This window comes from Typopeltis vanoorti, chromosome 11 (assembly GCF_054136105.1).
Source record: "Typopeltis vanoorti isolate ZY-2024b chromosome 11, IOZ_Tvanoo_1.0, whole genome shotgun sequence".
NCBI classification, from domain to species: Eukaryota; Metazoa; Arthropoda; class Arachnida; order Uropygi; family Thelyphonidae; genus Typopeltis; species Typopeltis vanoorti.
Genome location: NC_143559.1, coordinates 127,644,312 through 127,671,350, shown reverse-complemented (window position 1 = coordinate 127,671,350; position 27,039 = coordinate 127,644,312). Strand labels below are relative to the sequence as shown.

At 35.7% G+C, this 27,039-nt stretch overlaps 1 protein-coding gene across 1 annotated transcript in view; it reads right to left on the bottom strand.

Annotated features, from left to right (window-relative positions):
- LOC150102036 (LIM domain kinase 1-like) overlaps window positions 1-27,039 on the bottom strand; it is a 307,253-nt gene that overhangs the window by 190,962 nt on the left and 89,252 nt on the right. The window contains exon 5 of the mRNA XM_090399953.1: window positions 13,404-13,595. Within this exon, the coding sequence (XP_090256079.1) occupies window positions 13,404-13,595 (192 nt within the window). The remainder of the gene's footprint in view (window positions 1-13,403; window positions 13,596-27,039) is intronic.

Here is a 27,039-nt window from a genome sequence, read left to right as displayed (position 1 = left end):
TCACAGTAGATAAACTATTTATAAAAATAAACAGAATCACCAGATTACTAGGTGAAGGTCAATCTAATGAATAAGCTGAATTCAGAAATGGATTTAGCAAAATCGACCATCTAGAGACACCAAATCAAAAGAGAAAATTTGCAGAAAATAAACCTTACCATTATAGTTTCATTTTAATAGATTATAAAAAAAAAAAAAAAAAAAGCCTTTAATTCAATTACATAAGCAAAGTGGATATTAGATCCAGCATTATTTCAAAGCCAAATGTAGAAACTCTCTGGTCAACTTATCAACTTATGAAACTATGAAAGGTTCATAAGTTGATCAGATGATCAGAGAGCTTGCAGGAACACATTCCTCTGCATCCCCAAGTTGCCTTAGTATGGACTACTTAAAAAAAAAAATGACTGCTGCCCAAGCGCCGATATGTTCACCTTTTATTAGCCCATTTTGATAAGGTTTAATTGGCCGACAGCTGTTTTGAACTGTTAGTTCTCTTCAGACCAAGCAGAAACCTTACGAGCAAAAACTCTCGTTCAGTACTAAGAAACTTGAAATGTCAGAGAAACGTATTTTCCGTAAGCGAACTCTTGGTCAATGTGTAAACGTAATTACTCAAATAAAGAGCCAAAAGGCTTCAGTTCAAGATGTAAAATTACATAAGCGAAGTGGATATTAGATCCAGCATTATTTCAAATGCCGAATGTGGAAACTATGAAAATTATTCCTGCACGCTCTCTGGTCAACTTATGAAAATTTCATAGTTTTTACATCAAGCTTTGAAATAATGCTGGATCTAATATCCACTTTGCTCATGTAATTTTACATAGGCAAACTGAAGGCTTTTGGCTCTTTGAGTAATTGCCTTTAATTCAAGTTGCAAAACAAGAAATACTAATATCAATAAAAAAAAAACATGGAGTAAGTCAAAATTATAAACAGCTAATAAAATATATGAAAAAGGCTGCCAGTATCCTTATATGTGTAAAATATAAACAGACCATCCCAAATAAAGGAGTACACCAAGGAGTAATATTCAACCCAAATTAATTATTCAATGCAGTATATTAGACTATGCCCTAAATGAATTAGACTGAATTTACAAAAGGATTTAATACCAGTTGGATTAATATCAAAGGATTATTATTATCCTAAATCATTTAGAATATGCTGATATTGCCAATAGAGTGGTAGCAATTTCTCTTCAAAACTATATAATTCTTGATATATTTTTCACTTTGTCATTTTAACTACTAACTTTCTCTTTAGTAAAAGTTTTCAGAGCTTGGGTGATCATATTACTGGTTGAAAGTTTCTACTCTCACATGAGTAGTGAGCATGTGACTAGTATAGTAAAATTCAATATGAAAAATAATATATGAAATAACTTGCAGTTGGTGTCCTAGTATAGGCAGCAAACTGAGTTATCTCCAGAACGTGTTAAACAGTTGGCAAGACGCTGCATATCACAAGACACTAAACATGATGATGGAATTCTATAGAACACATTGTACTATGTAAGTACACTACTGTCCAGTTCAAGCCTATATATTATCCTTCATAGCACCCTATGGTCATGTTTGGGGAGTGTGGTGGGTCATCCACTGTGGGCAGCACTTGCAGTTGACTCTCTGCACTTCCATCTCAGTATGATATCACTAATTATTGACCAGGGATAGGACAATTTGTCAACAATTTGGTGAACAGATAGGCTTTCAACATGTCTATCACAACACTTCTTTCAAACTCTGTCAGTTCTCTTCTCATAGGCATTTCACCTGGACACAGCTGCACTAATTTGAGAGCAACATATTCCTCCAATTTATACCACCAACTGCAAACAAGTAATTCGTTACATGGAACAACGTACTTTGCCCATGAAGGATGTCCAATGACTTTTTTCCAAGCAGTGCATAATAAAACTAAAAGTTATTCTTTTTTATTTATTTATTCAAAATCAGCTGTCGCTAAAAATTTAAAAAAAAAAAAGTAATCAATTTGGTATTGCTAAACAGAGCAGACATCCTACACCATCAAACATTCAGGAAATGTAAAGAGCAACTTACCGTGGTTGTTGAAAACTGAGTGATGGCTAGGAAATTCTCCAAGATCAATAGCAGAATACATAGTGTTGGTCACTAATTAGCTGGAGGATGAGTGTTTTTTTTTTTTTTTTTAGATGAATACAGGCCTGTTCTTGCAAGATAGATATATGACGAGGAAGAAAGACATATGACAAGTGTTAATTCTGGAGTATAAGTTTTGAGCACAACTGGAGGCATAAGACAAAAGGTTTCATGTTGATGTTACTGATGATTTTTCTGATTTCTTTCTGACAAAAGGCAGTGGGAGATAACTTGCAATAGTCATAACACAACAGTTGATGCAGTACAGTTAAAGTTTTAGTGGTGAGCCACTCTAGTATGCAGAAAGTTTAAAAATAATAAATAAAATTAAACAACTTCAAAATGCAAATTACAGACTTTTTTAAAAAAAATAATATATTTAAATAGTTGAACGTTTGAAAACAAAAAACTAATCTTGGACCCTCAGTGAAAAACTGAAAAAGAGAGACATATGGTGAAGCAGTGATTAAAAAAAAAAATTCATGGTGGATAATGCAAAAAGTTGAAGAGGATGTCTTGAAAGAAAAAAAAAGTATATCATAAGTTTATAGAAAGCTGTCATATGGTCTCAAAAACAGAAAAAAATGTGAGAGCTAAGATTGTGTAAAACTAAACAAATTAAACAAAAAAAAATAGAAGATCATCATCATCAAATTCCTGCCATATACCCTCAAGGGGTATACAGGATATGATAGTACTACACGAAAAATTTACATCATTACTAACTTCCTATCTACAATTTTCCTCCAAATCAGTCTGTACTTATCAAGACTCCAACATTATCAGATCTTATATTTTTTTTTATCTTTCTTATGGTTCAGATGGATTGGTTTTCACTGGACACCCAACTCTCACTTATGGCTCCAAGAAGCTACTGTAAACTGGTAGCGGCAACACCCCAGTAAACTGTGTCAACCCAAAGGTAAAACTAAGTGAGGGTAGCCAGATATGGCAATCTCAAGCAGCGACTGTATTCAGAGAATTGGCTGCAACCAGCATCTGTACTCAATGTTAGGAGTGGCTGAATTCAGGTCAAGGAGTGGTGGTTTGCCACTTGACAAAACTTAACCATTGAAACTGAATGAACTCTAACCAACCTAAAGATACATGCCGGCTCAAACAAGGGTCATGCCCACTATTAGGGAACCAAAATAGTGAAGGTGAAAAATATGCTATTGGAACAAAATGTCACCTAGTAGACAGGAAAAACATAACAAGCACAGGAACATGGAATGTAAGAACTTTTCACCAGGAAGGAGCATTGGAAATACTACTGCATGAATTATACAAATAGCGATGGGAAGTGACTGGACTCTGTGAAACCAGATGGACTGGAAAAGCAGAATTCCACCATGGACAGTACAAAATCTTAACTTCAGGCAGGAAGGACAACAAACACCAAGGAGTAGCACTCATATTAAAACCAAAGGCTCAAAACTCTCTATTGTCTTACAATCGTATCTCACCTAAGATAATTAAAGCAAGATTTAAAACATCAATCGGATCACTGACTATTATTCAAGTATACTCAGCAACTTTGACATCATCAGAAGAAGACATTGAGGAGTTATATATAGATTTGCAAAAAGTAGTACAGCAGACATCAAGTCAAGATCTCCTAATTGTAATGGGGGACTTAAATGCAAAAGTAGGCAAAGAGGATACCGGGCCAAGAGTAATCGGAAAGTTCGGGTATAGAGAAAGCAATGAACATGGTGAAAGACTGCTAAACTTCTGCGCAAATAATAGACTAACAATAACCAACACTCTCTTTAAACAACCAAAATCCCAAAGAAAATGGACATGGATATCACCAGACAGACAAACCAAGAATATGATAGACTATATTATTGTAAACCAAAGATGGAAATCAAGTATCCTAAATTGCAGATCTTTTTCTGTAGATTGTGGACCAGACCATAAGCTAGTATTAGCAAACCTAATAAAGTTAAAATCTGAAAACACTTTTAGAGTCAAAAGGAGACTGAATGTAAAAAAACTACAAGACAACAATATTCTAAGAAAATATCAACTAGAACTAGATAAAAACCTGAAGGAACTACCAAAACAGAATATAAACATCGAAGAACATTGGTGCAAATTAAAGGAAATAATATTAAAATCAGCAGAAAATACAATAGGTTACACAGAAAGAGAAAGTAAAAAGGACTGGATCTCGAATGAAGTAAAAAAGGTTAAGCGATCAAAGGAAAAGCATGAAACTAAAACAGATCTATAACAGAAATGAATATAATAGATTAACCAGAGAAATTAGAAAACTAATTAAAAGAGACAAGAATAACTGGTTAGAAGAAAAATGCAAAATGGCAGAGAAACTATCAAAAGAAAATAGCCTTCATGGATTATATAAACAAATAGACCAAATTAGTAAGACACAGACAACAAAAATAATAATGATCAAAAACAAAAAGGGACAACTAATTGAAAGTAAAATAAAAAGAATGGCCAGATGGGAAGAATATTCAGAGATTTATATAATAAAAACAGCTCCCAGGATATTACTATTTCAGCCACTGAAATGGAAGAGGAAACAAATATCTTTACCAAAGAAATAACAGCACACAGCATAGAAAAACTCAAAACTAGGAAAACACCTGGCATTGATCAAATACATGCAGAACTCTTAAAAGCAAGAAAGGAACACTTTTGGAACCATTAAAAACATTATCTGAAAGGATCTACAAAAATGAAGCAGTGCCTACTGACTGGACCAAATCAGTTATAACTCCTATATACAAAAAAGGAGATAAAACAGAATGCAATAATTACAGAGGCATTAGCCTTCTCAGTATTCTAAGTAAGGTTTTTACGCAAGTACTCCAAAAACAAATTAAGCCATATATAGAACTAGCACTAGGAGAAGAACAAACAGGTTTCAGACCAGGACGAAGCACAATTGATCAACTATTCACCTTAAGACAGCTAATAGAAAAGACACCAGAGTACAACAGTTGTTACATAACTTTCATAGACTTTTGTCAGGCATTTCATTCAATCCATAGAAGAGAACTATGGAAAACTATGGAAGAATTTGGAATTCTCAACAAAACAATAAGAATAATAAAGAATTTGTATGAGAAATCTGAAAGTGCAGTACGAATGGAGGACACCTTAACCAACTGGTTCCACACAGAGAGCGGAGTAAGACAGGGATGCAATCTGTCGCCAGACCTGTTCAATCTTACACTGGAAGAAGCAACCAATAAGGCCTTAAACAATGAAGACTCCGGAATCAAAATACGAGGGCTGTTCAATAAGTAATAAGACTGATTTTACTGTCGCGAAACCACTCATCACAATATTAATTTCTGTGGAATAAAGAAATGTTGCTGTCTGTATTAACAAAAGAGGCTGATAGATGGCGTATACGGCTGATGTGCCAGAGTGTCACATGACTAAACACAAGCTTGTTTTGCCGCGCCTATGAGCAATGACCAGTCGTCGAAATGAAGGCATCCTCGGAACAGCATTATGCGATTAAATTTTGTGTGCATTTGCAAAAATCGGCATCAGACACTTTTAACATGATATGCGAAGCTTTCCATGATGAAGCAATGTCGAGGGCAAGTGTTTTTCGCTGGCATAAAACCTTCAAGGAAATAAGGCAAAATGTGGAAGATCTTGAACGTGAGGGAAGACCTTCAACGTCCATCACAGAGACAATGATCAACACAGCAGCGATTATCATCATGGAGGATTGCAGAATTACAGTAGGCCAGCTGCATGTTGTCCTGAATATTTCTGTGGGAAGTGTTCACTCAATCATAACTGAACATTTGGGACTGAAACGTGTTTGCACCCGATGGATTCCCAAACTCCTGACACCAGAGCAAATGCAGCATCGAGTGGATGTGTGCACAGAATGGAAAGAAACACTGGAACAAGAAGGCGACAACTTCTTAAAATGCATCATCACAGCAGATGAAGCTTGGCTGTATAACTATGACCCTACAATGAAACAACAAAGCAGTGAATGGAAGCATCCATCTTCACCTACCCCCCAAGAAAGCAAAAACTGTAAAATCGGCTGGTAAAGTTATGGTCATAACTTTACCAGCCGATTTTACAGTTTTACGTGTTGGTAAACAATGCCTACGAAGGCATTGTTTACCAACACGCTGTAAAACCTGGGAACACTGTAAACGGCTCATACTATGTGGATGTTTTACGGACAATGGTACAGTCATTGTCTGTCAAAAGGAAGCGTCCATTGCTGAAGAATGGCTTCTTATTGCACCACGATAATGGAAGGCCACATACTGCTGGTTGTGTAGTGGACGTTTTGCAGGAGAACAACATAGATATCCTACCACACCCTCCATACAGTCCAGATCTCGCACCATGCAATTTCTGGCTGTTTCCTCAGCTGAAGAAATCACTAAGAGGCCGCCATTTTGAAAGCAACAAAGCATGTGTAAAAGCTGTGGAGGCGGTTTTGAAAGAACTCTCAAAAAACGGACTTTCACATGTGTTTAAAAAGTGGATGCAACGTTGGGACAAATGCATCGTGTCTTACAGTAGTTACTTCGAAAAAGACCATATAAATGATGACGATTAAAGGTAATCTGTTTTCAGCATAAATATAGTCTTATAACTATAACTTATTGAACAGCCTACGTATATGGGAAAAATTTAACAAATTTAAAATTTGCAGATGACATTGCATTACTTGCAAGCACAGAAGAAAATCTACAGCGAATTTCTGATAAAATAAAGGAGAAGTGTATAAAATCTGGATTAAACATAAATATAGACAAAACAAAAATTATGCAAAAAGAAAAAAGAAGCACCAATCTGAAAATTGAAATTAATAGTAAGAATCTAGAGTACGTAGAAAACTTCAATAACTCCTCCTACCTTGGAGGAGTTATTGAGTACAATGGTGAAATTACAAAAGATATAAACAGACGAATCAGTCAAGCATCCCAAACTTTTGGACGACTTAATAAAATATGGAAGTCAAGAGACATCAAACAAGTAACAAAAGTAATAGTCTATGAAACAATGGTCCTCCCAATACTCTTCTATGGAAGTGAATGCTGGAATCTCAAAAAGGCTGAGGAGAAAAAATTATTAGTTACTGAAATGGGTTGGTTAAGAAGATTACTTGGAGTATCTCTGCTGGATCGACTAAGAAACGAAGACATAAGGAAATGACTAAAACAAGAAATAATAATAACAGACAAAATCCAAAAAAGAAGACTGCGAAGACCAAAATGGGAACAGAAAGACTACCATCTAAAGCCCTGAATACAATGATGGAAGGTAAAAGATCAAAAGGACCGTCCAGAATTAGATGGATAGACAAAATAAAAGAGGACCTGAAAACCAAATCACAACAAGCGACACCAAACTGGACAGAATTGTTCGGACTCTCCCAGGACAGACAGAAGTGGAAAGAGTTCATTCAGCCTCATCATCATCCACATAGATGATGGAAGAGAGAAGAAGAATATTTTTATCTTCTAAGGCACTTTTTACTGTATCAATCCACCTATATCTTGGTCTTCCTCTGGGTCTTTTTCCTGTCAACCTGTCAGAGAACAATTGTTTTGCTATTCTTTCCTCTCCCATTCTGTTTAAGTGATCATACTACCTGAAATTAGCTCTGTTAACACATTCCTGGATGCTGACAGTGGCAAGTTCTTTCGCAATATCATATTAAAAATGAGGATATTAGGAAAGAACTTGTCACTGCCAGCATCCAGGAATGGTTTAACAGAGCTATTCTCAGATGGTTTGGTCACTTAAACAGAATGGGAGAGGAAAGATTAGCAAAACAAGTGTTCTCTGCCGAGTTTTCTTTCTCAGGATGATCATATGTGCGGTCTGTAGTCTTTGGTCAAGTGTTTTAGTTCTGACCCAGCTCAGATACATAAGTTAAAATTGGCTCGAACACATTGTCTTGTTTACAGCTAATTTAGTGTTTGGGCTAATTTCTCTCTTATTCCATATAAATTTATTCAGTTGACGGCATACCAACATTGTTGATTCTGTTGTCTATTTCCATATTTAATTTATCATCTATACTAAAACTCGTGCCTAAGTAGCGGAAATGTTTCTTGTTCTATAGTTTCTCCATTCACAATGCAGTTGATATTTTCGATGTTTTGGAAAAGTGGTATTAAATCTGATATCAATATTGGAGATGTTAATCTCAGCTCTTTGCTTTATGCAGATGATGTTATACTTCTAAATGAATAACTGTTGTAGTAGATATGGTACGAAGATCAGCATTAAAAAAGGCAAAGACAATGAAAATGCTGATCTTCGTACCATATCTACTACAACAGTTATTCATTTAGAAGTATAACATCATCTGCATAAAGCCAAGAGCTGAAATTAACGTCTCCAATATTGATATCAGATTTAATACCACTTTCCTTCATAATGTGATCCATATAAATAATGAATAACAGAGGGGATAACTTACATCCTTATCTGACACCAGATTTAACATTAAACCACAATCCTGTACTTCCTTCAATTCTTGTATTGCTTGATATAATGCCTCATTGACACCATATAATTGTCGCATTCTGAATAGTTTCTCTCTTGGAACCTTGTCACATGCCTTTTCCAGATCTACAAAACTTAAATACAGATCTTTGTTCTATTCCCATGATTTCTCAACCATCCGTCGTAAAGTGAAAATCTGATCCTGACAACCTCAATTTTTCCCGAACCAAGCTTCTCTTCCACATTCCTTCTCAACCATTTCTCAAGTATGCTTACATCAGTAGAGAAATACCTCTGTAATTCTCACATTCAGTTATATTTCTCTTTTTATATATGGGGACTATGAGAGCTCTACTCCATTGGGAATTCATCCCTCTGTCCAGGCCTTCTGAACTATGCAGTGCAGCCACTGTAAGACTTTATACCTCCATACTTGAGCATTTCTAGTTGAATATCATCCACTCCAGCTGCCTTTCCACATTTCAGGATGTTGATGGATTTTTCTACTTCAAGTATGGATATATATTCCTGATTGCATGCCTGGTCAGTGTTTTTTACCACTCTGCAGTCACCGATTGTTTCCTTTAGCAATTTTGGTTTGGTTCCTGTTCTCAAATTCTTTCATTTTTTCCTTCAATCATGTTTGTGTATTTTAGTCTACGATTCACATCTGAGAGCTGTTCAACTTTTATTTGCTTTAAAACTTTGTTACAGTTTATTCTTTTCAATATGAAATTCAATTTTATCCTGCTCAAGACTAAATGGTGATCACTTCCGATTTCAAATCCTCTGTACACTCTGGTGTCCTGCACAGGGAGAAAATATTACTATCAACAATAACATAGTCAACGAGACTTTTCTTATTCCTTGCCTTTTCTCTCCCTGTGAATTTGTGCACATTTTTATGTTGGAACATTGTGTTAGTAAAATTTGATCCATGTCCTGAGCAGAAATCCAACAGGTATTTGCCATTATTATTAGCTTTGCTCTTTTCTTCCAATTTTTCCAAAATATTTTTGTATGTCTGACAATCATTTCCTACTCTACTATTTAGATCCCCAACAAGGACCAACTTTTCCTTTTTCATTGTGTCAGTTGCTTTTTCTAAAGCATCAAAAAATTTCTCCACTTCTACCTTAGTAGAACCTTCTGTGGGACCATAGGCACAAATAAGTCTCATTGTCCAGATCTCACCAGTTTTTGTCTTTTTTGTTTCGGTCACCCTGATTATGTCGATCTGGTACTTATCCAATTCCTCAGCTACCTCCATTTCTTTGACAATCAGGCTTCTTATGCTGATAGTACTTGAACTCTGGTGATATTGAGTTGTGGTGGATTTTAGGATTTGTTCCAGTAGTGATTTTTCGCCATTTGCCCTGATTCCCTGGCGAAAAACAACGGGGGCATTGTTTAACCGGGCAACGCCCCACCCCAGAATTTTCCTACTAGAAAGACTAATCCCAAATTGCTAGCCCATCCTCGTTTGTTCAGTATACAGGTAGATACCTAACAATGTGCACATGAGAAGGTGAGGATTGGACATTAGGTCAGAAGTCTTGATTGGTTCTCCGCATTCCTTTAAAGGCTATGTGGAAGTCTCCTCTCAGTCATATAACTTTGACCCTTGAACACCATCTATTTATCCACATTTAATGAATGCTAATATTAAAATGTTTTTTTTTTCCTTCCTCACTTCAGCACCCCTTGAAAAAGGCACCCAATGCAAAGCATTGCCTGCTCACTGTGTTAAACCGGCCGTGGGAAAGTGGAACATACAGAGAAATAATCTATATTTAAGTTTTAATTTAGCAATTTGAATTGAAGGAAGCAGATGAAGATGGTCTGATGTAAGAAACTGATATATACTATTTCCATTCTTAATGATCATCAATACTGATCGCATTATGGACCAACATGGAATCCAACATCCATTTTTAGCGACAATGGCAAATTATATATGGAAATAGACATCAGAATAAGCAAAGCTGGTATGCTAAGGAGTAAACAGAATACATTTATGTGGAATAAAAGAGAGATTAGAACACTAAGCTAGCTGAATACATGAAAGTGTTCAAACCAATTTTATTAATGGATATAGCTGGGTTAGAAATAAAACACTTGATCAAAGACTAAAGACTACAGATATGACAGTTCAGAGAAAGATTAGGAGAGTGAACAGATGGCATTAACAGCCAAATCATATTAAAAATAAGAATATTAGGAAGTAATGATACTTCATTAGCATTCAGGAATCTGTTAGCAGAGCTAATCTCAGGTGGTGTGGTGTGGTCACTTAAACAGAAAAGGTTCACAAAATAGGTGTCTGATGACAAAATGGCAAGAAGACCTAGAAAAAACTAAGATTTAGAGGTATTGATAACATCAGAAGTAAAAGACAGAAACACAAGTTCTGCCAACATTGGAGTGCTGACTAATGACATTAATTTGGAAGAAAACTGTTGATAGATTAGTATTAATGTAATACTTAATCATGCAGAACTGTCATAGTATCTTATACATTTGTTGAGGATATATATCAAGTGTGTGTGGGGGGGGCTGTTGCAAGGTGCAATGTAGGCTGGGTGCAAAGTTGGAGTTTACGATGAGCCTGGGCCACTTATGGTATGCTGAGTTTATTTATTATATATACTTTTTTTCGACTGCCACTTTTTTAAGAATCAAGTCTTGGATAGTGATCAAGGACTGAACAGAATGGGAAATAAAGGCACTTTATTTAAGTTAGAATTTTTACTGTTTCATCAAAAGAAAGTGTGTGGACTAAGAGCAGTAATTTTAATCAGACAATAGAAAGAAGAGGCCATGAGGCAGTACCATAATGCTAAAGGATATAGGCTGAGACTAGATGGGTGAAAGAAGTCCTAGAATATAAAAAATTTGTAGAAAAGTTTATGGTTTGGTTTACAAGATAGTTAACATGCATGGTATATTTGGAAGGTGAAAAGAGGTCTGTATTCTGATGAGAGGATTGATATTCTGTGTTAAGTCATTGCTAATAGAACATATATCAACAACCTTTTCAGTTTTATCAGTGGAGTTAAAGAGAACCTGTTCAAAGTTGTAGGCAATGAATTTCCCTGGATGACAACCTCATAATATGGATGTTTGCATTGCAGAAAATAGTTTCACTGCTGAGGAGGTCAGCACAGTTACCTGAATTTGGAGAGCAACAATAAAGACAGTAAATGAATACTACAAAATACAGTAAGCAATTATTTGAATTTTCTATGACAAGGGATATCAAATCTGATGAATGAAAATAAAAAATGTAATATTCTTGTGATAGGAATTATGTCAAGTGTAGTTAAGATAACCAGGCAAACTATATTAAGGTGGTCATAACTGAGATTTCATTAGGCATAATGATATAACAATTAGGTTATGATAACTGAGTGGTGGTGGTGGTATGCATTCTTCATATTAATATTAAGACGAAGTACTGGGAAAGAGAAAAGCTTATCCTTTGTGGAACCTAAAAATGAACAAAGCTTTCAAGAGGAATTTTTTTTTTTTTCCTTGCACAGTGTTATTCCTTGATACTGTTTGTGATTTTTTTTTTTTCTGATCTGTAGAACAACTTTCATTGTTGTCTTTCATAATTAATAGAGAACAGTAAAATAAATGGAGGATACATATAGTGAGTATTGAGAGACTAACATGTTACCCACACAGAGGGAACCTAGTCTTTTGTCCATGCATGAACTCAGCAGTACCCCCATCTCCACACATACCAAAACAGAGATGCCCTCCAGACATAATCTGACAGAAGGATTGTTTTAGAACTAATTGAACAGCCTCCCAATTCAATTACCTCCAGTCCCATTTTACCTATGTTGGCCAATGGAATTACTTTGCTGCTATAAACTATATGGAATTACTTTCCTTTCTCAAATGGGAAAGGAAAGGTTCCAGAATCACCAAAAACCTTGAAGGACATGACCAACGATTTATTTTAAAAGGGAGGTGGGACACCAAAATGTTGCAATACCCAATTTAGGTAGACAGTAAGCTGAGTGTTATTTCACTGGATGATCAAAGTTTGTCTACAACCTAGAAGTCTAGTTGGAATTTCCACTAGTGCATGAAAAGAATGTAAGAGATATTACTTGCTAGACATTGAGGCTATATATTACACATCACCGGCTCTTTAGTGACCTGATAATGGAAGTCAATATACTCTCCTAAGGTACTCATTTCCAATGCACCACATACTTTTAACTTGTAGTGAAGTCAAGTATGGAGGATACATATAGTGAGTATTGAGAGACTAACATGTTACCCACACAGAGGGAACCTAGTCTTTTGTCCATGCATGAATCAGTGTTGTAATCAACTTAAAGCTGCAGATGTGAAGTAATTTTACATGCAACCTTATTTGCAATTTTTTCCTTTTTTGTATGAATGAAATCAAGAATAAGTTGTGTGCCACAATGTGGCAAGAACATTACCTAATGGAATCAAGTCACACATTATCTACATATTAATATCATAATTACATCTTGAGTTAATTACTCTTAATTAACAACTTAATATCATAATTTCATCTACTGTAAATGTACCAATTTTTACACATATGAATAAATCAATGATATCCTAAATTTTTCTAGATTAAAAATGAAATTAATTTCATCCATTATATTTTTTATACACAATGCTAAATCTAATTTTCCATTAATTTGAATTTAAAAATGACACGAAATAAAAATTACAACACTGATTTTTCATACCTGGCAGGCATAAATTTTTGTTCAGTACAGATAAATAAGAAGTGAACCTTACTTATTAATAGGGACACCTTGTCTTAATGAATCTCTGACAATGACACCTTTCATTGGATCTAATGAGATCTTTATGCTTCTTTGATGTCCATCTACTGTCTCTGGTATTTCAACTAGTTTTATACTATGTGGCTGTTTACTCAAAGGTAGCTGCTTAGATAGTGGTTCCATCTGATGTTTGTAACATGATCCACTAGGAGATCAAATAATATATATAAACATTAATACCAATAACAGCACGATAACTAAGTCAAGTCAACAACAATCTGAATTTGTACATTCAGCATAAATAAGGATAATTGAATTTTTTTTTTTTTTTTTTTTTTAAACAATAGTTCATGGCTCAATGTACAAAATCAGAAAACCATTTTGAATATTTAAAAAGATTATTGAGAGTATTATCAAAAAAAAGGAGAGTATTTCCAAATTCAAATGAATTAAAGATGCCAAGTATTATATTCTTGGTTTAATCCTTTATCCAAATGTAAGCAAACAAAGTTTGTGTATGAATTATTACAAACATTTTGCTTACAATTGCATAATGGATTAAACCAAGAATATAACTGAATGATATATTCACGTAAACACAAGAAAGATATTTATTTAACCATATTTCGGTCTGGAAATAGCAGACCATCCTCAGTGGTATTACAAGAACAGTTAAAAAAAAAAAAAAAAAAAAAAAAAGTGTGACAACAAGATTATTCCCAATTTCGCTAAGATTAAAGAAACAATAAAATCTCCTGGAGCTCATAATATTTACCAGAACACTAGTTTATCTCTAATCCGTAATCAACTTAAAGCTGCTAAATATGATCTTGCTATTCACAGTCATCACATTTCTGATCTGCGCACCTATATTTCCACAAATTTGGATCCACATCTTTCTCACATACAGGGTGTTCGGGATAAATTTGACATATTTATAATTAATTATATTTTTCCGTAAGTTACATGTATTAACACACACTTCTCTTCATTTAAAAGTTTGGACCCTTCTTCATTCATATACAAGATGTCAGAAAGGATGGATAGCTGGAACCCACCTGAATCATGGAAGAGAATAACTTGTATCATGATGATTCGTGCCCGCCATCAAAATAAGGATATTACGACTGCTGCCCAATGCTCCCTGAATACAGTAAAAACAATCAGGCATGAACTAGAGACTTGCAATGGTGACTACGAGGATGTAGCAAGAAGAAAGATCCCTAGCAGACGATCTGATTGCGTTCGTACAGCAGAATTCCTCGCAAATCTGCAGGAACAGGTGTTGAAGAACCCTGGCATTGGAATTCGGGCTTTGTTCGTGGAGTTGCTAACTGTAGTCAAGCCCTGGATAACAAGGGTAGCCAATGGTAGGCCGTATGTATGGCAGCAGGATTCGGCCCCTTGCCACACCTCTGGGAAAAGTCAAAAATGGTTGTCTGAAAATTTCTACGACTTCACCAGTCCAAATGTTTGGCCTCCAAACTCCCCAGACCTTAACCCCATGGATTATTTTGTATGGGGCGCAGTTGAAAAAGACACCAATCGCACTTCCAGTAATACAAAAGCCCAGTTAATGGATAAAATTAAAACTGTTTTTGCGGCCCTTCCCAAGGAGACTATAGCATCAGCTTGTTCGAGGTTCCAAAGCAGAATTGAAGCTGTGATCGATGCTAATGGTGGTTATTTTGAGTAAATCTTGTTGATAGTATTGTAATTAACTCTGCCTGTAATGTTTTTTTGTCAATTCATTAAATTTAATAGATACAAAGAAGATTTTCTTTTTCCTTACGAAACTGTCAAATTTATCCCGAACACCCTGTAGTTCTAAATGTGGCTAAACGTTCTATTCAACGTGCTTATAATAAACTAAGTCAACATCTTAACTGTAAATATGAAGCTCTTTTGTCTAGACAATCTAAGCCATTCATAACTCCAGATAATTGGATTGTAAACATATCCGAACATCCTTTGACTGAAAGCGAAACCCTCATCCTGTCAAAAGGACATGATTTTTCAAATAAGATACCATATCTAGATTTCCTAGTTAACATTGAAAGGAATCTCAATCACCCAACTAGTGATAAGGCTAATGCTCTTCGCCTAGAAGTCGGTTCGTCTCTACTTAAGGCCAAACTTCCTCCTTCCGAAATGAAATCTTTACAGTACTTGAGAAAAAATAATCACCTCATTATCACCATAGCTGACAAGGGAAAAGCAACAGTAGTTATGGACTTAGCAAATTACAGAAGAAAACTTTCTCTTTTGCTTTGAGATCGCTCCACATATCAAGAAATTGATTATAATCCAACCAACAGACAATTAAAGAAATTAAATTCTCTCTTAGATGAAGTCATCAGTTTAGATAAAGACACAATTGAAAGACTTAAAACTCATTTTGCAAGACCTCCTAGATTTTATGGCCTTTCAAAAATCCATAAGATTGACTATCCTCTTCGTCCAATAGTAGATTGTATCGATTCTCCTACTTACCGTATAGCCAAATATCTAGCTAAATTATTGAAATCTTACATTGGCAACTCTAATTCTTTTTTAAAAAACTCCTCAGATTTCTTAGAAAAATTACAAAAAATGTCTCATTACAACCTACAGATCTTATAGTTAGCTTTGATATAGAATCTTTATATACCAATGTACCTCTCAAGGAAACTTTAAAATTACTTGATGACATCTTTCCTCAAGACATTATAAAACTATTCGATTTCGTAATACATTCTGGATATTTCATATGTCAAAATAAACTTTACAGCCAAGTAGAAAGAACGGCCATGGGAAGTCCTCTTTCTCCGGCTTTGGCCAACTTTTATTTAGAACATTTAGAAAAAGTCCTCTTCTCATCTATTTTTCCTCAACCATCTTTTTGGGTAAGATAATATATAGATGACATCTGTACTATTTGGCCTCACAGCAAAAACTCTTTACCTTCTTTTTTAAACAGTATTAATTCCTTGCATCATCGTATAAAGTTTACTATGGAAATAGAAGTAAACAACGAGTTATCTTTTTTAAACGTTCTCCTCACCCGGTCACCTTCAAATATTCTTATAACTACAGATTACAGGAAACCAACATTCACAGGTCGTTATATACTTAAAGAATCAGCCCATCATCCATGTCAAAAACAGGAATTATAAAATGCCTCATCAGAAGAACCAAAATTAATTGTTCTACTTTTGATTATCTACAGAAAGAACTTTCTACTATCCAACAACACATGAAACTCAATGGCTTTTCTGAAAAAAGTACTCAATATCTTCTCAATTCTTATAATCCTCCACAAAACAACAAAGTTTCAATACATTGAGTGCCTATTCCTTATATCTCTGGTATTTCAGAATCTATCGCAAGAATTTTAAAGAAATATGATTTAACAACTACATATTCACCTATTAACAAATTGTCTTCTCATTTTCCTTCTCTTAAAGACAAACACTCAACTTTATCTCATCCTGGAGTTTATCAAATTCCTTGCAACTGCGATCTCTCCTATTTTGGACAGGACTGGACGTTCTCTTGAAAAACGAATCCAAGAACATCAATCCTCTCAACACGGGATTGAAACTGACCACTGCATCTTTTGGTCCAGGACTCGCCTCTTATATAGATCCCGTTATAGGTTCGAACATTTGTTCAAGGAAAGCGTGGAGACCTTGCTCCATCGTCCCAACCTGAATCGTAATGACTGTATATCTTTATCAAAAATCTGGGAAAGTCTAATCAAGATTATTCATTAATTTTTTATTCTTTTCATGTCTCTACTTCAAAATGTTCCGTTTCATACTTAGTGATATAACATTACGCGGTGTGTTCTATTTTTAACGATCTATTGTTAGTATTCTAGCTTGTATTTTTTTTTTTTTTAACTGTTCTTGTAATACCACTGAGGTTAAAGTTAAAGAGGGAGGGTGAAGGAAAAGAAGAAAGCATATCAAAAGTTTCTGGCAAATAAGTCAGCTGTGCTCTTAGAGAATACAGAGACAAATGTAAGAAAGCTAAACACTGTGTAAAACTAACTAAACAAAAGCCATGGGAGGACTTTGGCAAGAACATAGAAAATAAATATCAAGAAGGTGACAAAATATTTTGGAGGTTGTTGAAGAAGTTTAGAAATGGAGGAAAGAGTGCTGTAAAAGGAGTTAAAGATGATAAAGGTGACATGAAAACGGGGGAAAAAGATATCCTTGAAGTAATGGAGTAATTACTTTGAGAAATTGCTAAATGAAACAAGCAATGATAGCACAGTGGTAAAAAAACACTCAACAGGCATATAGTCAGGAATATATATCCATATTAGAAAAAAAAAGCCATCAAAGGCTTAATATGTGGAAAGGCAGCAGGAGTGGATGATATTCGACCAGAAATGCTGAAGTATGATGGTATAAAAGTATTACAGTGGCTGCACTGCATAGTTCAGAAGGCCTGGACAGAGGGACGAATTCCCGATGATTGGAGTAGAGCTCTCATAGTACCCATATATAAAAAGGGAAATAAAACTGAATGCGAGAATTACAGAGGTATTTCCCTACTGAGTGTTCCTGGTAAGATATATGCAAGTATACTTGAAAGACGGTTGAGAATTGTAGAAGAAAAGCTTGGTGAAGAACAAGCTGGATTCAGGCCAAATAGAGGCTGTCAGGATCAGATCTTCACTTTACGACAAATAGTCGAGAAATCATAGGAATATAACAAAGATCTCTATTTGAGTTTTGTAAATCTGGAAAAGGCATATAATAAGGTGCCAAGAGAGAAGCTATTCAATAAGCTATAGTTATATGGTGTCAATGGGGCATTATATCAAGCAATATTTAATCTTTATTTGAGTTGTAAGTCAGCAGTTAGAATTGATGCAAGTACAGGAAGATGGTTTAATGTTAAATCTGGTGTGAGACAAGGATGTACATTATCTCCTCTGTTATTCATTATCTATACGGATGACATTATGAAGTGGTATTAAACATGATATCAAAATTTCAGATGTTAATGTCAGCTCTTTGCTTTATGTGAACAATGTTATACTTATCAATAAATCTGCAAGATTCCTTGATTAAACTGAATAACTGTTGTAATAGATATGGTATGAAGGTCAGCAATAAAAAGACAATGAAAATAGGCAGAATCGTTGAAAATGTCAACTGCATTGTGAACGGAGAATCTGTGGAACAAGAAAAACATTTCACCGATTTAGCACGATTTTTAGTGAAGATGATAAATTAAATATGGAAATAGACAACAGAATCAATAAAGCTGGTATGGTAGGAAGTCAACTGAATAAATTCATATGGAAATTTAGTCAGAACAGCTAATTTAGTCGAAACATTAAATTAGCTGTATACAAAACAGTGTTCAAACCAGTTTAACTTATGGATCTGATAGCTGGGTCAGACGTAAAACTGAGATATGAGAATCCTGAGAAAGATTAGAGGCGTGAACAGATTGCATCAATGGCAATATCATATTAAAACGAGGATATTAGGAAAGAACTTGACATTGTCAGCATCCAATATGGTCATTTAAACAGAATGGGCGAGGAAAGATTGGCAAAACAAGTGTTCTCTGCCACGCTGGCAGGAAAATGACCGAGAGGAAGACCAAGATATAGGTGGATTGATACGGTACAAAGTTCCTTAGATGACAGAAATGTATGATCTGATAATATTGGAGTCTTGACAAGTAACAGACTGATCTGGAGGAAAATTGTAGATAGGAAGTTAGTAATGATGTAAATTTTTCATGTAGTACTATCATATCCTGTACATCCCCTTGAGGGTACATGTCAGGAATTTGATGATGATGTGATCTTGTAGATCACTCAGAGTTTTTGGAGAGGTATCCCCCACACTTTAACATACCTCAATAAAGGTCTAAACTGGACCTTCCCATAATGAATCGCATTATACACATCCAAGTGGATGTGTGCTTTGCATTATGAGATACTAAGGCAATAGATGTGAATTCATTAGCCTCTATAGTGAAGATACTTCAGGGGTTACTTCGCAAAGATATACTATATGCACAAACTTTGTTTGCTTACACCTGGATAAAGGATTTTAAGTCAATAATATAATTTCTTGGTATCTTAATTTATTATGTAACCAAGTGAAAAAAACTTTTGAAACAATTCAAATTTTTTAAAAAATTTTTTCAAAAGTCAAAATCTGAATTATTTGAAGACTATGAATTTCATAGTTGAATAAATTTACTAGCTGATACAAGTTAAGAACTTTGAATGGTATTGCTAGAGATGATGGATTAACTGAAAATGTAGTTTTTGTTAGACTGTGTTAAATTCTGAATGAAAAGAATTATAATATATTTTAATAAAATTTTAAAAAAAGAATTATAATATATTTTTAGATATGTAGCAAGTAAAAGGAAAAATGTACATGGCAGAATGATTTTAAAGAATGCCGATGGTAGGGAGGTTACTGAATCAGTTGATATAGTTGAGTTACTGAGTGAGCACTTTGCAAGTATATATCATCCAGGTGGTGACATTGCAGAAACGAATAAACCAGTAGATTATACGGGAATTGTGGTGAATGAAGTGGAGGTGAGTAGTCTATTGCATAACCTCAATGTCAATACATCCGTGGGATTGGATGGTATACCAGCTCGTGTCGTACGAGAAGCAGCTAAAGAATTGTCAGTACCCTTGACCATTTTGTTTACTTTGAGTCTCGGGTCTGGGTTAGTCCCGAGGGGGTGGAAAGAGGGGAAAATAGTTCCACTGCATAAAGGTGGTTCCAAGACTGCTGTTGTAAATTACCGACCGATTAGCATATCAGGAATCAATGTCAAGGTCTTAGAGAAATTAATCAAGAAAAGAATACAGGATTGGACAGATGAAAATGGGATATTGTATGGGGGACAACATGGTTTTGTGACGGGTAGATCATGCCTCAGTAACTTGCTCACGTTTTATAACACAGTGACGGCTGAACTGGATAGGGGTAATGGGTTTACAGTGTTACTACTGGACCTTGCCAAGGCCTTTGACAGGATATCGCATGGAACTCTAATCAGTAAACTGCAGCATATATGAGAATGGATATAGGGTTGGTGAGATGGATAGGAGGGTGGTTGATGGAGAGATATCAGAGAGTAGTTTATTCAGGAGTAGAGTACAAAAGACGGCCTGTGACTAGTGGTGCTGCAGGGTTCTGTTCTTGGACAATTACTGTTTAATTTGTTCATTAATGATATAGGAAAAGATCTGAGAAGAACTGTGCATCTGTTTGCAGATGATGCAAAGTTAAGTAGAGCGATAGTGAATGCTCAGGATGTCAACATTTTACAGGATGATTTGGATAGTTTGGATGACTGGGTTAGGAAAAAAATGGATGTCAATTTAATGTGGCAAAGTGTAAGGTTATGCACTTTGGGGTGAAAAGAATAGCAGCAGTATATCACATTGGTGGAACTGTACTCCAGGAGATTGACGAGGCCAGGGATTTGGGAGTGTTGGTGGATAGGGAATTGAAGTTTAGGGGGCACATTGCAAAAGTGACTAAATCAGCTCATCAAATCACTTGGCTTCTGAAAAATACTTTAACATGCAGAGACAAACAAGTTGTTGTTCCTCTGTATCGAGCCTTGATATGACCCCATCTGGACTATTGTGCCCAGTTATGGGCACCAGGGTTTCTTCGTGATGGGGAGGAAGAGGAGAGGATCCAGAGATGAGTGACCAAGATGATAGAAGGTCTGTGGAATGAACCTTATGAGAATAGGTTGAAGATTTGTGGGTTGCAGAGATTGGACGATAGGCGAAGGAGGGGGTGATATGATTGAGACATTCAAATTACTGAAGGGTTTCTATAAGATTGATCCAGAAGATAATTTTGAAAATATGATTGGTGGTGGGAGAACTAGGGGACACCTATGGAAGCTGGGCAAGAGTGTGGTTAGCAGTGGTGTTAGAGCTAGGTTCTTTACTTTTAGAATGGTAAATGAGTGGAATAAACTGCCAGAGTCTGTTGTGGGTGCTATGACAGTGAGCGAGTTCAAGGCAAGGTATGATAGATACTGTGTCAATGTCGAATAGTTGTTCTTGACATGATGTTAGGGTCTCCCTCGATGAGTCTGTCGACTCGTTGGAGTTGCCCGGAACAACAACAACAACAATAATAATAATAATAGTGTTTCACTCAGGATTTAACATAATCTGCAATTTTGGCAGACTATGTTAAATCATAGTCTGCCAAAGTTTGTTCATCCAAGAGCCAAGTTTGGATGAACAAAGAGCCAAGTTTGTTCATCAGACAAATAGTAAATTATTCACTTACTGTTGTATAACCCATAAATGTAAAATATCTGTATGTTCTAGTAGTGGTGAGTTATTTATCCTGTGTTATTTCTTGGTTAGTGTATATATCCTATGTGAACTGTGCATGGAAACTCGGAACTTAATCCGCTCATGTGAACCATTGTCAAGGGCATCGGAAACTGAGTGATGTATGAAGTAGTCGAAGTCATCCGCTAGCGCACATTTTGGTGCTAGCTGCAAAGGAAACGTGCTGTTCGTGAAAAAGGGAACCAATGAAAGAACGAGGTGCGAATTATAAAAAGGGTTGCGGAGACAGCAAAACTCTCTTATTCTTATCCTGTTCACTTACTCCTCGTGGTTGTGGAAGACGAGAAGTATGGCGGGAGCTTCCAAGGAAACCTGAAGAATGGTCATCTAAGGGCGAGACAGGCATTTGTTCCTGAGCCAACCAAACTACTGTGACCTGAGAGCAGTAACTACGTTCTTTGATGCAGTGAAAGACATGCCCTCCATGAACCAGATTCTATCCATAGATATGACCAGAGAGAGGACTCCTGAGAAGCAAGGAAGTGCAATCCAGAGCACGTGATAATAGGCAAAGTATATATCTGTCCCGGTAAGGAAATCTTTTCTGTCTTTTGTGAATGTACTGTGGGGGACAAGTAATGCCTTCCTGACTGTTCAAGTTTAAAAGTGTGATATCTTGAAGCTTGTTCCAAGAGAATGAGATATAAGTTGGAGATAGACTTGCTAAGGTTTACAGTAATAGATTGATAGGACTCTAGAATTCTTTGGTGTGTAATTAATGATATGTGCTTTGTTATATGCTGAACGACCAAGCAGAATGGACATTTGAAATATATTGAATTGATAACCTTTGTCTATAAGTTGTGCTTAGAAGCTTATAACTCTAAGAGTAAGAATCTATATGTTGAGAATTTAACCGTGCTAAGTATATTATACTGTAAGATTGCTATTGTCTTAATAAAAACTTCTTAATCCCATGATCAATGAACTTATGTTTAGAATTTTCTTAATTAGTGTAAATTCATGTGTTAGTGCATTAAATGTTTTGTTTAAATTGAACCTTGTGCTTGCCTGAATTCATTTCATTGCACCACTCATTTCAATAGTTTGGATCTAAGAGGGAGCCCAAAATTAACATGAGAGCAAGGAAAGATTAGAGAGCCACGACTGCTATACAACTTAAAGTAAAATAGATAAATTGTCTAAAGAATATTTCATTCCAATTTAGATCACTGTAGTATTGTACTTGCTGATCATTGATTCCTTGATATTGTTCTTACAGCATCCTGACACAGAGTGGCGCAGCTAAAATATAAATTTTCTCTGTGTTCAAAAAGGGAATCAATCAGCAGAAGGAACAAGGGAATTGGCGACCACGTCGATAAACTCCAGGTTGTTCTAGCTCTTGTACATTATTAGTTAGAAATTGGAATACTCTATTCAGGACAGGAGAGAACGTTGCAACAAAAAAAAAGTACCAACAACTGCAATGGTTGATAAGAACTGAGCTACACAAGATCAGAAGCAAAAAATAAAATTTAAGATAAAACCATAAATTTTTATCTTGAAGTTATTTTTCTATTTGTAAGTCATTTGTAATCTAGTGAAATATATTTAGCCAGAAAAGCTGGCTGAGTTTCATACAAATTAATTTGATTTCACAAAAAAACAAATTACCAAATTTTGAGATTGTCTTCCTAGGTGACTAATGTTCATAACACAAACTGGCTCCCCATTCCAACTTTACATGTCCATCCAGAAGAGAAGCTGAATCATTTGCAATCAGTCATAATCTATCACAAATAGTTAGCCTACCAACCAGAATACCTGACAATCCCCTGGAACGTTTCTTACTAACTTCCCTCCAAATGCATTGTGGTTGTCTGCTCTCCCCTTGGCAACTCTGACTACAATCTTATTCAAGTCTCTTGCTCTACAGTTTATCCTCCTCCTCCTAACCAATCTCAGACTCATACCCTATAGCTCTACAACTGTGTCAACTGGAATGTCCTCTGGAATTTATATGCCACTTTTACATAGATTACTGTTTTCACTCGATTGATATAAACATCTCCACTGAACTAATAACTGAAATAATCCTCACTAGAATAAGAGGATTATTTCAGTTAATCACTCTACTGCAAACCTCTGGTCCTTATTCAAGCGCCAGTTCTCAAAAATTGCATCTCTGCAGTTCATATTAAAAATGCAGCATATGTTCAATGGCTTAAATTAAAAACTCCAGCTTCTCATTCAGCTTAAACAACAGCCTGAAACAAGTATAAAAAAAAAGAAAAAAGTTATCAATGATTCCAAAGCAGACTTCATAAGAATGAAATACAATAAATTTCTCTCCTGCTCAGCTGGTATTGCTAAGGCTGTTAGGATGATACCACAGTGACCTCACCCAAGGAAAAAGAAGATCTCAGGATCAGTTCTTTCTTCCAATTCTAGCTTGGACGAACAAGGCAAATCACCTCCCACATTACCTACCACAAAGGGTCCATTACATGCCTCCTCAGAACTTTTGCTAGAAGGACACCAGGAAAACCTGATTACTGTTGATACTGATAAAGCTACTAGTCCAAATAGTATTCCTCCAGTTGTGCTCAAAACTTGTGCCCCAGAATTAACAACTCACTGTATCGCCCATATAAGCTGTCATATTCCACTAGCAACTACTCAACAGCATGGAAGCAGGCTTTAATCAACCTGTACCTAAAATACAGAGAGAAAAGTCAGCCATCTGACTATCGTTCCAATGTTCCCACCACTAGATTACCTGGAGACACATAAATTAATTAGTGATCATTAATATGAATTCTGCCATTCTCATACTATAGCTGACCTCCTTGATAATTTCACATACTTTTGGACATAGGCCATGGAAATATTTCATCATCAAATTCCTGCCATGTACCCTAAAGTGGTGTACAGGATATGACAGTACTACATGAAAAAATTACATCATTACTAAATTCCTATCTACAATTTTCCTCCAAATCAGTCTGTTACTTGTCAAGACTCCAACATTATCAGATCTTATATTTCTATCGTCTAAGGCACTTTGTACTGTATCAATCCACCTATATCTTGGTCTTCCTCTGGGCCGTTTTCCTGCCAACCTGGCAGAGAACACTTGTTTTGTTAATCTTTCCTCTCCCATTCTATTTAAGTGACCATACCACCTGAGATTAGCTCTGCTAAAGCATTCCTGGATGCAGACAATGTCAAGTTCTTTCCTAATATGCTAATTTTTAATATGATATTGCCATTGATGCCATCTGTTCACGCCTCTAATCTTTCTCAGGACTCTCATATCTGCGGTCTCTAGTCTTTGGTCAAGTGTTTTACTTCTGACCCAGCTTTCAGATCCATAAGTTAAAACTAGTTTGAACACTGTCTTGTATACAGCTAATTTAGTGTTCCGACTAATTTCTCTCTTATTCCATATGAATTTATTCAATTGACTCCCCACCATACCAGCTTTGCTGATTCTGTTGTCTATTTCTATAATTAATTTACCATCTTCAGTAAAAATTGTGCCTAAGTAGCTGAAATGTTTTACTTGTTCCACAGGTTCTCCATTCACAACACAGTTGACATTTTCAATGATTCTGCCTATTTTCATTGTCTTTGTCTTTTTATTGCTGACCTTCATACCATATCTATTACAACAGCTATTCAATTTAGTCAGAGAATCTTGCAGACTTGTAGTGGATTTATTTAGAAGTATAACATCATCCGCATTAAGAATATTTTTAAGCAAGGAGCTGACATTAACATCTCCAATTTTGATATCAGGTTTAATACCACTTTCCTTCATAATGTGATCCATATAGATAATGAATAACAGAGGGGATAATGTACATCCTTGTCTCACACCAGATTTAACATTAAACCATCTTCCTGTACTTCCTTCAATTCTAACTCCTGACTTACAACTCAAATAAAGACTAAGTATTGCTTGATATAATGCCCCATTGACAGCATATAACTGTAGCGTATTGAATAGCTTCTCTCTCTTGGCACCTTGTCATATGCCATTTCCAAATCGACAAAACTTAAATACAGATCTTTGTTATATTCCCATGCTTTCTCGACTATTTGTCGTAAAGTGAAGATCTGATCCTGACAGCCTCTATTTGGCCTGAATCCAGCTTGTTCTTCACCAAGCTTTTCTTCCACAATTCTTCTCAACCGTTTCTCAAGTATACTTGCATAGATCTTGCCAGGAACACTCAGTAGGGAAATACCTCTGTAATTCTCACATTCAGTTTTATTTCCCTTTTTATATATGGGTACTATGAGAGCTCTACTCCAATCATCGGGAATTCGTTCCTCTGTCCAGGCTTTATGAACTATGCAGTGCAGCCACTGTAAGACTTTCATACCACCATACTTCAGCATTTCTGGTCGAATATCATCTACTCCTGCTGCCTTTCCACACTTCAAGCCTTTGATGGGTTTTTCTACTTCAAGTATGGATATATATTCCTGACTGCATGCCTGGTCAGTGTTTTTTATCACTGTGCTGTTATCACTGCTTGTTTCATTTAGCAGTTTTTCAAAGTATTTACTACATACTTCAAGGATATCTTTTTCTCCCATTTTCATGTCACCTTTATCATCTCTAACTCCTTTTACAGCACTCTTTCCTCCATTCCTAAGCTTCTTCAACAACCCTCAGAATATTTTCCCACCTTCTTGATATTTATTTTCTATATTCTTGCCAGTCCTCCCATGACTTTTGTTTAGCTAGTTTTACACACTGTTTAGCTTTCTTACATTTGTCTCTGTATTCTGTAAGAGTAAAAGCTTACTTATTTGTCAGGAACTTTTGATATGCTTTCTTCTTTTCCTTCACTGCCTCTTTAACTTCCTGTGTCCACCAGGGAGTTTTGATTTTTTTATCCTTGCACACAACCTCACCACATGCCTCTCAGGCAGAATCAATCAATGTTTTCTTCAGAGTTTGCTACTGAATCTCCAAGGTTTGATTCCTGTTCTCACACTCTTTCATTTTCTTTTCAATAATCTTTCTGTATTTTAGTCTACAGTTCACATCTGAGCACTGCTCAACTTTTATTCGCTTTAAAACTTTCTTACATGTTATTCTTTTCAATATGAAATTCAATTTTATCCTGCTCAAGACTAAATAGTGATCACTTCCAATTTCAAATCCTCTGTACACTCTGGTGTCCTGCACCAGGGAGAAAACATCAACAATAACATAGTCAATGAGACTTTTCTTATTCCTAGCTTCTTCTCTCCATGTGAATTTGTGCACATTTTTATGTTGGAACATGGTGTTAGTAATAACCAGTCCATGTCC